The sequence below is a fragment of the Melanerpes formicivorus genome, unplaced genomic scaffold (assembly GCF_026170545.1).
Source record: "Melanerpes formicivorus ecotype bairdi unplaced genomic scaffold, bMelFor1.0.p_v2 SCAF_108, whole genome shotgun sequence".
Taxonomy (NCBI): domain Eukaryota; kingdom Metazoa; phylum Chordata; class Aves; order Piciformes; family Picidae; genus Melanerpes; species Melanerpes formicivorus.
Window position 1 is genome coordinate 464,604 of NW_027142460.1, and position 13,989 is coordinate 478,592.

Sequence of the window (13,989 nt, forward strand, 5' to 3'; positions counted from 1 at the left end):
TTTGCACTTTGCCTCCTTGAACCTCATGAGAATCTCCTCAGCCCACCCCTCCCAGCCTGGCCAGGTCCCTCTGGGTGCCATCCCATCCTTCAGACTCACCAGCAGCACCACTCAGCTTGGCTCCAGCTGCAGAGTTGCTGGGGGTGCCTCAGTCTGGCTGCTGGTGTCACTGATGCAGGGCTGGGGGGAGGGAGTACCAGCCTCTGTGGCTAACAAGCAGTTGATAGAGAAGCATTTTGAGCTTTGGGAGCCTCTGAAAGCAATCCTCAGCAGGAGGACAGCCTGCTGCTTGGGGACATTGTCCCAGCTTAACACTGGGAAACTGAGCATGTAAGAAAGATGTCAGGAGCCATCAATCTGGTCTGTGACATCCACTTGTGTCCTTTCCTCGTGCCTGACTCCCAAGAGCAGCTCTTGAGAGGGGACAAAAAATGGCCACAGTGAGCCTTGGAGGCAGAAGTGTGAACTGTCCTACTAAAGAGGGTGCTGGGGGTGGAAGGGCAGAGGGACATCTTGCACTGTTCCACTCCTTCAGGGACCAGCAGAGAACTCTCCCTGTGTGGCCAGCCTGTGATGAACAGTTCTGTGCTTACTCTTCATTGGTTTATTCTCCCTGTGGTGTGGAAGATTAAGCAGATGGTCACTGGAGCAGAGCAGATTGAGACTGGGTGTGAGGAGCAGGTTCTGCACCAGGAGGGTGGTGGAACACTGCAGCAGGTTGCTCAGGGAGGGGGTTGAGGCCCCGTGCCTGGAGATACTCAAGGTGAGGCTGGACAGGGCTCTGATCTGGCTGAGAGTGCTCCTGCCTGCTGCACAGGGGGTTGGGCTGGACAGCTCCCCTTCCACCCAAGCCATTCAATGATTCTGTAGCTCCATGGCTACAGTCTGACCTGGTGGAAGATGTGCCCTGCAAGGAGGGGGAGGGGGTCGGGCTTGGGGACCTTCAGAAGTCCCTTCCCATCCCAGACATTCCCTGATTGTGTTGCTAGGTTGTGATTTTGTGCTTTGGGGAGCAGTGCTCAGGGGCCTGGCTGAGGGCAGGCTGTGCTGAAATGACTTGGCCTGCTTCTCCCTGTGCTGTGGTGCAGGTCACTGGAAGCAGCACTCGTCCCTTCCAGCTCACTGTGGACAAACTGGAGACAGCCCTGCAGGAGGCCCAGGCAGAGGTGGGTCCAGCTCAGCTCCAGCACCACCTGGAGCTGACACTTCTGGAAGGCAGCACAGCCCTGGGTGGCCTGAGGATCAAGGCATTGTCACAGCCTGGCACCTGCCTTTTGTTGGGTGTCCTCATAGACCAGGGAGTAACAGGATGTGAGGGGCTGGAAGGGACCTGGAAAGCTCATCCAGCCCAACCCCCTGCCAGAGCAGCAGCACCTAGAGCAGCTCACACAGGAACACATCCAGGTGGGGTTGGAATATCTCCAGAGAGGGAGACTCCACAACCCCCGTGGGCAGCCTGCTCCAGGCCTCTGTCACCCTCACAGGGGAAATAATTTCCTCCTGTTCCATGGCACTTCCTCTGCCTCAGCTTCCCCCACTGCCCCTTGTGCTGGCATTGGGCAGCCCCCAGCAGAGCCTGGCTCCAGCCTCTGGGCACTCAGCCTGCACAGCTTCAGCACCAGCAATGAGGTCACCCTCAGGCTCCTCCTCTGCAAGCTCCAGAGCCCTCAGCTCCCTCAGGCTCTCCTCCTGAGGAAGATCTTCCACTGCCTTCATCATCCTTGTGGCTCTGTGCTGGACTCTCTCAAGCAGCTCTCCCTCTTGAGCTGAGGGGCCCAGAGCTGGCCACAATACTCCAGATGTGGCCTCAGCAGGAGAGAGCAGAGAGGGAGGAGAACCTCTCTGAGCTACTGACCACAGCCCTTCTAATGCAGCCCAGGATGCCCTTGGCCTCCTTGGCCACCAGAGCACATTGCTGGCTCCTGGTCAACCTCCCATCCACCAGGACCCCTCAGGTCCCTTTCCCCTTCCCTGCTCTCCAGCAGCTCAGTCCCCAACCTCTCCTGCTCCCTGGGGTTGTTCTTTCCCAGGTGCCAGACTCTGCCCTTGCCCTTGTTGAGCTTCATTCCATTTCTCCCTGCCCAGCTCTCCCAAGTCTGCAGCAGCTTGCACACTCAGGGGCAGTTTTAGGTGGGATCCCATCATGTCATGGCTTTTGAGCAGAAAGGGCAAAGCTGGAGTGCAGTAGTACAGCTGAGTCCACCACTTGGGCATGCACTCAGAAACCCAGGGTTTGTCCTTCAGGAAGGGCTCCAAGGATGCTGCAGGGACTGCAGCACTGCCTGGGGAGGAGAGGCTGAGAGCCCTGGGGCTGTGCAGTCTGCAGAGGAGAAGGCTGAGAGGGATCTGATCAATGGCTATCAATAGCTGAGGGCTGGGGGTCAGGAGGGAGGGGACAGGGACAGGCTCTGCTCAGCTGCACCCTGGGATAGGACAAGGGGCAATGGATATAAACTGCAGCACAGGAGGTTCCAGCTCAGCATGAGGAGGAACTTCTTCCCTGTGAGGCTCCCAGAGGCCTGGAGCAGGCTGCCCAGAGAGGTTGTGGAGTCTCCTTCTCTGGAGCCTTCCCAGCCCTGTCTGGATGTGCTCCTGTGTGACCTGTGCTGGATTCTCTGCTCCTGCTCTGGCAGGGGCTTGGACCTGAGGATCTCCAGAGGTCCCTCCCAACCCCTCACATCCTGTGAGCCTGTGAGTTACCCCCAAAGTGGTTGCTCAGCACAGCTTTTGCTCAAGGGAGAGAGGTCTGGAGGCTAAAGGCAGATGAGCATCACCCTTGTGAGGAGTGAGTCTGTAAGCTGTGATGTTGCCCTAAGCCCTCTGAGTTTGCCTACATCTTCAGGTCATTGCTGGCTGAGATCTCCAGCCAAGTGAGCTCTCAAGGAGAAAAGTTTCCACCCACAGAGCTCCAATTCCTCTCTTTCCTCCCTCATTCATGTAACCTTCAGCAAGCTGTGGCTTCCCAGTTGCTGCTGTAGCCCAGAGGAAGTTCTGCTCCATGCTGGGGACTCCTGAGGACACTTTCCTCTTCACTTGGTTGTTGTGGCAGGCTCCCTTCCTGCCAACCCACAGAGTCATTCTGTCACCTTCTCTGCTGTTCATTTTGCAAGTGATAGCAGTGTGTGTAGGGGGGGGGAGGGGGGAATCACTCAGCTTGTGGCTTGAAGTTTTGTCCTACCAGTCTAACTTGTGAAGTGGAAAGGGTTGGAAGGTCAGGGAGGACCTTGCTTCTCCCTGGCTGCTCAGGCAGGGGACTGAGAATGGAGCTGCTGAGGGGATGCTCTCTTACCACAGTGTCACTTCTCTTCTGCAGGGTGTCTCTGTAAGGGCCTTAATCCTTCTGAACCCCCAGAATCCCCTTGGGGACATCTACTCCCTGTCAGAGCTCAGGGATTACCTGGAGTTTGCTAAAAGGTAGGTTGCTTGGGAAGGCTGAGAGGCATCCCAGGCTGGGGGCTGCTGGCTGGCCCTGAAGCAGGCTGTGGATGGCTCTGGGGTCAGGCAGACTGCCTGGTGGGGCCAAGGGGACAGGGGCCATGCAGTCATGTGGAGTGGCCAAGCAGCTTGCACCAAGGACTGTGGGTTGCATTTGGTGGTAGGTCAAGCAGACACTGTGGTGCTCTGCTGGGGAGCTGAGTTGTTGTCCTCCTGGTTCCTCTGCATGTGCAAAGACAGAGAAACAGAATGGCAGACTCAGAGTTGTTTGGGTTGGAAAAGACCTCCAAGCCTCATCCATTCCAGCCCCACCATGGCCACCAAACCCTGGCCCACACTGCCATGGCCACAGGTTTCCTGAACCCCTCCAGGGCTGGGGACTCCACCACCTCCCTGGGCAGCCTCTGCCAGTCCCTGAGCACTCCTGCAGCAAAGAAGTTGTTCCTCATCTCCAACCTAACCCTCCCCTGGCACAGTGTCAGGCCCCTTCCCCTCCTTCTGTCGCCTCATAGAGGGATCACTGAATAGGTGAACATGAGCTTTCAGCTTCCTCATGGCTCATGGATGGACTCTGAGATTCAGAATCTGTGAGGCTCTGACTGAATGATGATCACTTAGGCTGGAAAAGATCATTGAGTCCAACTGTCCAGCCAGCACTGCCAGCTCACTGCCAAAGCACAGTCCTCAGCACCACATCTACACACCTTGGAAAGCTCTCCAGGGATGGGGCCTCCAGCACTGCCCTGAGCAGCCTGGGCCAGGGCTTGACAATCCTTTCAGGGAAGAAACAGTTCCTCATGTCCAACCTAAACCTCCCCTGGTGCACCTTGAGGCCATTTCCTCTGGTCCTACCACTTGGGAGGAGAGAGCAGCCCCTTCTCCTTTCCAGCCTCCTCTCAGGGAGCTGCAGAAAGCAGTGAGGTCTCCCTCAGCCTCCTCTTCTCCAGCCTAAACCCCCTCAGCTGCCCCTCCCCAGCCCTGTGCTCCAGACCCCTCCCCAGCTGTGTTGCCCTTCTCTGGACCTGCTCCAGCCTCTGAGTGTTCTTGGAGTGTGTGGCCCAGAACTGCACCCAGCACTCAAGGTGTGGCCTCAGCAGTGCCAAGTACAGAGGGCCAGTCCCTGCTCCTGCTGGCCACGCTCTTGCTGATCCAGGCCAGGCTGCTGGTGGCCTTCTTGGCCCCCTGGGCACACTGCTGCCTCCTCTTCAGCCAGTTGTTGCCCAGCACCCCCAGGTCTTTTCCCACCAGGCAGTTTCCAGGCACTCTGCCCCAAGCCTGGAGCGTGGGGGTGGTTGTGCCCCGAGTGCAGGAGCCAGCCCTTGGCCTTGTGTGATGGTGCAGCTTGCCCCAGGTGGTTCCTCAAGCAGAGGAGCTCACTCTCAGAGGGGCCTTGGGGAAATGACTCAGTTTTCACCTTGCTTTCTGCTTGCAGTGGGGGACAGGTGGATATGCCTCAAATGCCTTCAGTCTCCATGTAAGAGGCCTCCAGAGCTGTGATGGAAATGCTTTCCCTCTCTTCTTTGTCTAAAGCCAGGCTTTGCAGGCCTGTGTTGACCTCTGCTTCTCACCCACCCACCTCTGCTCTCCCTTTGTGTCCTTTTTGCAGGCATGAATTGCATGTGATAGTAGATGAGATCTACATGCTGTCAGTTTTTGATGACTCAGCCACCTTTCACAGTGTCCTAGGCATGGACAGGTAAAATCAGCTCCTACTCCCCCTGGCCATCTTCCAGTGGCAGTTCCACCATGATGCCTTGCTGAGAACTGGTGACTGGAAGTTAAGTCCTGAGACAGCAAACTCTGCCTCTGCTCCTCCTGCTTTGGGCTTTGCTGAGTTCTGAAGAGCAAATGCACTGCCCAGTGCAGCCTGCCCAGGAAGGCAATGGGTTCCTGTGCTGTTCCAGCTGCCCAGTGGGTGCTTTGGGATGTGCTGGGGACAGTGTCCCCTTTTCCTGCCCTCCCAAAGCTGGAGTCAGGTTTGGAACTGCTTCAGCATGAGAGACTTCTCTTCCCACCTTAAAACATTTTTACCACTTCCCCACCTTGCTGCTGGTGCCTGGAAAGATTTTTCTCTTGCTGGTTATAGATCCATAGAAGGGGTTGGGCTGGAAGGGACCTCAAAGCTCAGCCAGTTCCAACCCCTCTGCCATGGGCAGGGACACCTCCCACCAGCCCAGGCTGCTCAGGGCCTCATCCAGCCTGGCCTTGAACACCTCCAGGCAGGGGACATCCACAGCCTCCCTGGGCAGCCTGTGCCAGGCTCTCCCCACCCACACTGGAAAGAATTTCTTCCTCCTCCCCGGTCTCAGTCTGCCTTTTCCTCCAGTAATCACAGCTGAGAGTGTCACTGCAAGCTGATGCTGCAAGGTTTTGTTTGCTGTTGATTTAGGGAGAGCAGAACCTCTTCAAACCTCACCTTCCAGAGCTCCCCCCTGGGGCTCTGTGCTTGGGTTTGCTTAAACCTGGAGTTTTCACCTTGCTCTTTGTGCTGTGTGGCAAGGAAGCAAAACCAGCCTTGCTTAAGAGCTGGCTCAGTGTTGCCTGTCAGCACTGCAGAGGGGGAGTTTTACCTCCTCCTGCAGAACACTGGGGGTTGAAAAGAAAGGAGATGGCTTTTCACTCAGGGTCAGCCCTTGGCTGAGGCCTGGCTTCCAGCAGCAGCTGCCTCTGGGCACCACATGCAGCACTCCCGAGCCGTTGTCATCCCCACACGAATCAAAGCCCTGTCTGAAACTAGTTGCAGGGTGCTCCCAGCTCCTCCAGCAGACCCGAGTTTTCCTCACCTGCCTGCTGTTCCTTGCTGCAGTCTGTAATGTGTCCTCTCTGTTTCTGCACTGCTGCCCTGGTGACCCCAAAGCTGCAGCACCCATGACACTAACTGCCCATCTGCATCCTTCTGCATACAGATTGCCCGACCCGCAGCGGACCCACGTCATGTGGGGCATCACCAAGGTGAGGAGGGCTGCCTGCCCCCTGCCCTGCCTGCCCCCTGCCCAGCCTGCCTGCCCCCCTGCCCTGCCTGCCCCCCTGCCCTGCCTGCCCCCTGCCCTGCCTGCCCCCTGCCCTGCCTGCCCCCTGCCCAGCCTGCCTGCCCCCTGCCCTGCCTGCCTGCCCCCCTGCCCTGCCTGCCTGCCCCCCCTGCCCTGCCTGCCTGCCCCCCCTGCCCTGCCTGCCCCCCTGCCCTGCCTGCCCCTCTGCCCTGCCTGCCTGCGCCCCTGCCCTGCCTGCCTGCCCCCCTGCCCTGCCTGCCCCCTGCCCTGCCCTGCCTGCCCCCTGCCCTGCCTGCCCCCTGCCCTGCCCTGCCTGCCTGCCCCCTGCCCTGCCTGCCCCTCTGCCCTGCCTGCCCCCTGCCCTGCCTGCCCCCTGCCCTGCCCTGCCTGCTCCCTGCCCTGCCTGCCCCCCTGCCCTGCCTGCCCCCTGCCCTGCCTGCCTGCCCCCTGCCCTGCCTGCCCCCTGCCCTGCCCTGCCTGCCCCCCTGCCCTGCCTGCCCCCTGCCCTGCCCTGCCTGCCCCCTGCCCTGCCTGCCTGCCCCCTGCCCTGCCTGCCCCCTGCCCTGCCTGCCCCCTGCCCTGCCTGCCTGCCCCCTGCCCAGCCTGCCTGCCCCCTGCCCTGCCTGCCTGCCCCTCTGCCCTGCCCTGCCTGCCCCCTGCCCTGCCTGCCTGCCCCCTGCCCTGCCCTGCCTGCCCCCCTGCCCTGCCTGCCTGCCCCCTGCCCTGCCTGCCCCCTGCCCTGCCTGCCTGCCCCCCTGCCCTGCCTGCCTGCCCCCCTGCCCTGCCTGCCTGCCCCTCTGCCCTGCCCTGCCTGCCCCTCTGCCCTGCCCTGCCTGCCCCCTGCCCTGCCTGCCCCCTGCCCTGCCCTGCCTGCCCCCCTGCCCTGCCTGCCTGCCCCCCTGCCCTGCCTGCCCCCTGCCCTGCCCTGCCTGCCCCCCTGCCCTGCCTGCCCCCCTGCTCTGCCTGCCCCCCTGCTCTGCCTGCCCCCTGCCCTGCCTGCCCCCTGCCCTGCCTGCCTGCCCCCCTGCTCTGCCTGCCCCCCTGCTCTGCCTGCCCCCTGCCCTGCCTGCCCCCCTGCCCTGCCTGCCTGCCCCCCTGCTCTGCCTGCCCCCCTGCCCTGCCTGCCTGCCCCCTGCCCTGCTCTGCCTGCCCCCCTGCCCTGCCTGCCCCCTGCCCTGCCCTGCCTGCCCCCCTGCCCTGCCTGCCTGCCCCCTGCCCTGCCCTGCCTGCCCCCTGCCCTGCCTGCCTGCCCCCTGCCCTGCCTGCCTGCCCCCCTGCCCTGCCTGCCTGCCCCCCTGCCCTGCCTGCCCCCTGCCCTGCCTGCCTGCCCCCTGCCCTGCCTGCCTGCCCCCTGCCCTGCCCTGCCTGCCCCCTGCCCTGCCTGCCTGCCCCCCTGCCCTGCCTGCCCCCTGCCCTGCCTGCCTGCCCCCTGCCCTGCCTGCCCCCCTGCCCTGCCTGCCCCCTGCCCTGCCTGCCTGCCCCCTGCCCTGCCTGCCCCCTGCCCTGCCTGCCCCCCTGCCCAGCCTGCCTGCCCCCTGCCCTGCCTGCCTGCCCCCTGCCCTGCCCTGCCTGCCCCCCTGCCCTGCCTGCCTGCCCCCTGCCCTGCCTGCCCCCTGCCCTGCCTGCCTGCCCCCTGCCCTGCCCTGCCTGCCCCCCTGCCCTGCCTGCCCCTGCCCTGCCTGCCTGCCCCTCTGCCCTGCCCAGCCTGCCCCTCTGCCCTGCCTGCCTGCCCCTCTGCCCTGCCCAGCCTGCCCCCCTGCCCAGCCTGCCTGCCCCCCTGCCCTGCCCTGCCTGCCCCCCTGCCCTGCCTGCCCCCCTGCCCTGCCCTGCCTGCCCCCCTGCCCTGCCTGCCCCCCTGCCCTGCCCTGCCTGCCCCCCTGCCCTGCCTGCCCTGCCCTGCCTGCCCCCTGCCCTGCCTGCCCCCCTGCCCTGCCTGCCCTGCCCTGCCTGCCCCCCTGCCCTGCCTGCCCTGCCCTGCCTGCCCCCTGCCCTGCCTGCCCCCTGCCCTGCCTGCCCCCCTGCCCTGCCTGCCCCCCTGCCCTGCCCTGCCTGCCCCCCTGCCCTGCCTGCCCTGCCCTGCCTGCCCCCTGCCCTGCCTGCCCCCCTGCCCTGCCTGCCCCCTGCCCTGCCTGCCCCCCTGCCCTGCCTGCCCCCTGCCCTGCCTGCCCCTCTGCCCTCCTGCCCCCCTGCCCTGCCTGCCCCCTGCCCTGCCTGCCTGCACCCCTGCCCTGCCTGCCTCCTCCTGCTCCCCTCAGCTTCCTCATGCTGCCAAGAGCAGGGCACTAGCAGTGATAGGATCCCAGCATCCCAGCATGGAGGGGTTGGAAGGGGCCTCTGGGGATCACCCAGTCCAACCCCCTGCCAAAGCAGGGCACCCACAGCACAATGCCCAGGAGCACAGTGCCCAGGGGGGGTTGGAATCTCTCCAGACAAGGAGACTCCACAACCTCTCTGGGCAGCCTGCTCCAGGCCTCCAGCACCCTCACAACAAAGAAGTTTCTCCTCCTGTTCAGATGGAACCTCCTGGGTTCCACTTTGTGCCCACTGCCCCTTGTCCTGTCCCTGGGCACCACTGAGCAGAGCCTGGCCCCAGCCTCTTGCCCCCCACAGCTCCTTTAGCTCTTGCTGAGCATTGCTCAGCTCCCCTCTGGGGCTGCTCTGCTCCAGGCTCTCAGCCCCAGGGCTCTCAGCCTTTACTCCTCTCAGCCTTTCCCCCTCAACAGCTCCAGGCCCCTCAGCAGCTTTGTAGCTCTGTTGGGCTCTCTCCAGTAGTCTCTTATCCCACTTGACCCAGGGAGCCCAGAACTAGCCCCAGTCCTCCACCTGTGGCCTCATTGGGGCAGAGAAGAAAGGGAGGAAGATCTCCCTTGACCTGCTGGCCACACTTAATGCACCCTAGGACACCTTGGCCATGAGGTCACACTGCTGGCTCCAGGGCAAGCACCACCACTCCCAGATCCCTCTCTGTGGAGCTGCTTTCCAGCAGGTCCATCCCTAGCCTGTCCTGGGGCAGGTTCCACCCCAGGGGCAGGTTCTACCCCAGGGGCAGGGCCCTACCCTTGCCTTCCATAGCAGTGAAAGAGCAGATCTTGGTGCTGCTGTGGCCCAGAGCATTTCTCCCTGTGTTCTGCAGGACTTTGCTGTCTCTGGAATTCGTTTTGGCACTTTGTACACAGAGAACCAGGATGTTGCCAATGCTGTGGCTTCCCTCTGCTATTTCCATGGGGTCTGTGGACCTGTCCAGCATAAGGTGGCTCAGCTGCTTCGAGACAGAGGTGAGTCAGTGGCTCCATGGTGTGTCCTGGTCCGTGGGGGCTGCCTTCTCTTAACCTTCCTGAGTGATCTCCTGTGAGCACAGCTCAGTCTCCTGTACATCTGGAGGTCCCTGTGGGACAGGAGGCTGATAGGGAAGAGCCATTTCTGCAGAGCCCCCAGGCAGCAGAGCTGGGGGAGCAGCTCTCAAGAAGTGTGAGAGGTCTCTGCATGGATATTGCCAGTGGGGTGTAGAACCAGTGGAGCAGAAGCAGCTTGTGAGGTCAGTCTCTAGCTTTGCCCTGGTTGGAGTTATGAACTCCATAGCTCTGCTGAGATGCTCCCTGCAGGCCTGGGGCCAGCTCTGGAGTCCTCAGCACAGCACACAGCTGTTGGGAGTGGGGCTGAAGGAAGCCACAGCAGTGCTGGCAGGGCTGGAAGCCCTCTGCTGTGAGGCCAGGCTGAGAGAGTTGGGGTTGTTCAGCCTGGAGAGGAGAAGGCTGCAGGGAAACTTCCTCAGGAAGGACAAGTAGGCAATCTGGTGGAGGCTGTCCCTGCTGACTGCAGAGGGGCTTGGACTAGATGACCTGTGGAGGTCCCTTCCAACCCAGACCATTCCATGATTCCCCACCTGGAGCTCTGGGGCCAGCTCTGGAGCCTCTGAGCCAGGAAGGATCTGGAGGTGCTGGAAGGTGTCCAGAGAAGGGCCAGGAGGAGGAGCAGAGGGCTGGAGCTGCTCTGCTCTGCAGACAGCCTGAGAGAGTTGGGGTTGTGCAGGCTGGAGAGGAGAAGGCTCCCAGGAGACCTTCTGGTGGCCTTCCAGGATCTGCAGGGGGCTCCAGGAAAGCTGGGGAGGGACTTGTGAGGGTGTCAGGGAGGGATAGGGGTCTGGGACACCTCTGAGGGGGGCAGGAATCAGGCCTGGGACAGGGAGCCAGCAATGGGCACTGGCAGCCCAGAAGCTCAGCTGAGCTGCCCTTGGCCTTCTGGGCTGCCAGTGCCCATTGCCAGAGGTGGAGGGAGAGGATCCTGCCCCTCTGCTCTGGGGTGTCAGGGAGGGACAGGACTGGGGGGGATGGAGCAGCACTAGAAGTGGGGAGATTGAGATTGGCTGTGAGGAGGAAGTTGTTGCCCAGGAGGGTGGTGAGAGCCTGGCACAGGCTGCCCAGGGAGGTGGTGGCAGCCTCCTGCCTGGAGGTGTTTGCAGCCAGGCTGGAGGTGGCTGTGAGCAACCTGCTGTGGTGTGAGGTGTCCCTGCCCATGGCAGGGGGTTGGGGCTGGCTGAGCCTTGAGCTCCCTTCCAGCCCTGACAGTTCTGTGGTTCCATGATCTTCTTCACAGACCTGTACCTGCTAAGTCACAGGATGATTTGGCTTGGGAGGGACCTCCAAAGCTCATCCAGTCCAACCCTCCAGGAGCTCCTGCCTGGCTTGTTTGCTGTCTGAGGGAAGCCAGAGGGAGGAGGCAGAGGGTGAGAGGGGAAGAGGCACTGCAGCCGTTGGGGCACCGAAACCCCTCTGTGTTTTGCTCACTTTGTGCTTGTTTGTTGTCTCCTCCTTCTGTCAGACTGGATCAACCAGGTGTACCTGAGGGCCAACCATGCCCGCCTGAAGGCTGCCCACTCCTACGTGACCCAGGAGCTGAGGGCCCTGGGGGTTCCCTTCCTGGAGCGCAGCGCAGGCTTCTTCGTCTGGATCGACTTCCGCAAGGTCGGCAGGAGGGGAGCCGGCCCCTGGGGTCACACTGCTCCCTGGGGCAGCTGCAGGGAGAGGAGAGCCTCTCCCCCCGCTCTGCTCTCTCCTGCTGAGGCCACAGCTGGAGTACTGGGGCCAGCTCTGGGCCCCTCAGCTCAGGAAGGACCTTAGGGAACTGCTTGAGAGAGTCCAGCCCAGAGCCACAAGGATGATGAAGGCAGTGGAAGATCTTCCTCAGGAGGAGAGCCTGAGGGAGCTGAGGGCTCTGGAGCTTGCAGAGGAGGAGCCTGAGGGTGACCTCCTTGCTGGTGCTGAAGCTGTGCAGGCTGAGTGCCCAGAGGCTGGAGCCAGGCTCTGCTGGGGGATGCCCAATGCCAGCACAAGGGGCAGTGGGGGAAGCTGAGGCAGAGGAAGTGCCATGGGAACAGGAGGAAGAATTTTTCCCCTGTGAGGGAACCCTGGAGCAGGCTGCCCAGGGGGGTTGTGGAGTCTCCCTCTCTGGAGAGGTTTAGACTGGAGGTGAGGAGGAAATTCTTCACCAAGGGAGTATTTTGTCATTGGGATGTGCTGCCCAGGGAGGTGGTGGAGTCCCCATCCCTGGAGGTGTTCAAGAGGGGATTGGATGTGGCACTTGGTGCCATGGTCTGGTCATGAGGTCTGTGGTGCCAGGTTGGACACGATGATCCTCGAGGTCCTTTCCAACCTAGGTGATACTGTGAGACTGTGATACTGAGACATTCCAACCCCAGCTGGCTGTGTTCCTGTGTGCCCTGCCCTGGGTGCTCCTGCTCTGGCAGGGGGCTTGGGCTGGATGAGCTTTCCAGGTCCCTTCCAGCCCCTCACATTCTGTGACTGTGTGAACCTTCCACCCTCTGATAAGCAGCTTGGTTTGACCACTCTGTTCCCTGATGGAGCAGAGAAGGAAGGGCTGCCTGCTGTTTCTGCCCCCTTCTGTCTGCCTGCATTTCCCTCCTCGCAGGAACCTTGCTGCTCTCTTCCCTGCCCGTCCCCTCCTTCGTGTCACAGCTGCCAAGCCTGCGGACCTCGTGGCAGCCACGGGGCTGTGAGGGTCTGCCTGCCACTAACCTCTGGTGTCCTTCTGCTGTCTGTAGTACCTGAGGAGGGGCACGTTTGAGGAGGAGATGCTGCTGTGGAGGCGGTTCCTGGACAACAAGGTCCTGCTGTCCTGCGGCAAAGCCTTCGAGTGCGGCGAGCCGGGCTGGTTCCGCATCATCTTCGCTGACCAAACCCACCGGCTGCAGCTGGGTGAGCACAGCTGCCTCCCCTGTGCCTCCCACCACAGCTGCTGCCCTGCCCTCCTCTCCTGAACCCTAAGCTTGTCCTCTGGGGAGGAGCTGGGCCTGAGCTGGCACTCTGCGTTCCCAGCCCAGAGCCAGGCATGTCCTGGGGCAGGGGATCCTGCCCCTCTGCTCTGCTGAGACCTCCCTGCACTGCTGGGGCAGTCCTCAGCACAGCCAGGGAGCTGCTGGAGCAGGGCCAGAGCAGGCCACAGCAGTGCTGGCAGGGCTGGGAGCCCTCTGCTGGGAGGCCAGGCTGGGAGAGCTGGGGTTGTGCAGCCTGGAGAGGAGAAGGCTGCAGGGAGACCTCCTGGTGGCCTTGCAGTGCCTCAGGAGGCTGAGCAGAAAGCTGGGGGCAGAGTGCTGGGCAGGGCCTGATGTGAGAGGACAAGGGGGGATGGCTTGAGCTGAAGGAGGGAGATGGACACAGGAGAGAAGAAAAGAGTTTGTTTACAGTGAGACCCTGGCCCAGGTTCTCCAGAGGGATTGTGGCAGCCCCATCCCTGGGACTGCTCCAGGTCAGGGTGTTTGGGGCTCTGAGCACCCTGCGGCGGTTGCAGAGGTCCCTGCTGGCTGGGGGGGGTTGGACTGGGTGACCTTTAAAGGCTCCTTCCAACCCAAACTGTTCCATGATTCTCTAGTTCAGTATCAATTAGCACTGTCAGACCATTATGGGAGTGCTGTCCCCTGGTAACAGTGAAACCCAGAGTCCTGTGGCTGTTTCACCTCATCAGTAGCTCCTGAATTGCTTGCTGGAGTTAGGCTCTTGAGCAGGGCCTGCAGTGACAGGCCAAAGGGCAATGGGTTTAAAGTGAAAGAGGGAGATTCAGACGGGACAGAAGGAGAAGATGTGGAGAAGGATGGTGAGGGCCTGTCCCAGGCTGCCAAGGGAGGGGAGGTAGGAGCCCTGCTCCTTGGAACCCTTCCAGGTGGGGGCTGTGAGCTGCCTGCTCCAGCTGCAGATGTCCCTGCTGCCTGCAGGGCTGGGTGACCTTTAAAGGCCTCTTCCAACCCAAAACTTTCAAGGGAGGTTATTATTTTTCCTTCCTTTCCTTCCACCTTCCAACTTTCTGTGGCTCTGCTGGGTCAGGAAGAGTGTGGCCAGCAGGAGCAGGGAAGTCATTCTGCCCTGTGCTCAGCACTGCTGAGGCTACACCTTGAGTCCTGTGTCCAGTTCTGGGCTCCTCAGGTTAGGAAAGAGGTTGAGCTGCTGGAAGGTGTCCAGAGAAGGGCAAGAAAGCTGGGGAGGGGTCTGGAGCCCAGCCCTGTGAGGAGAGGCTGAGGGAGCTGGGGTTGCTTAGCCTGGAGAAGAGGAGGCTC

At 62.0% G+C, this 13,989-nt stretch overlaps 1 protein-coding gene across 1 annotated transcript in view; it reads left to right on the plus strand.

Moving 5' to 3' along the window:
* ACCS (1-aminocyclopropane-1-carboxylate synthase homolog (inactive)) overlaps nt 1-13,989 on the plus strand; it is a 31,767-nt gene that overhangs the window by 16,738 nt on the left and 1,040 nt on the right. The window contains exons 8-14 of the mRNA XM_068166821.1: nt 1,089-1,166; nt 3,314-3,414; nt 5,042-5,131; nt 6,342-6,387; nt 9,559-9,700; nt 11,244-11,386; nt 12,484-12,637. Coding sequence (XP_068022922.1) covers nt 1,089-1,166; nt 3,314-3,414; nt 5,042-5,131; nt 6,342-6,387; nt 9,559-9,700; nt 11,244-11,386; nt 12,484-12,637 — 754 coding nt within the window. The remainder of the gene's footprint in view (nt 1-1,088; nt 1,167-3,313; nt 3,415-5,041; nt 5,132-6,341; nt 6,388-9,558; nt 9,701-11,243; nt 11,387-12,483; nt 12,638-13,989) is intronic.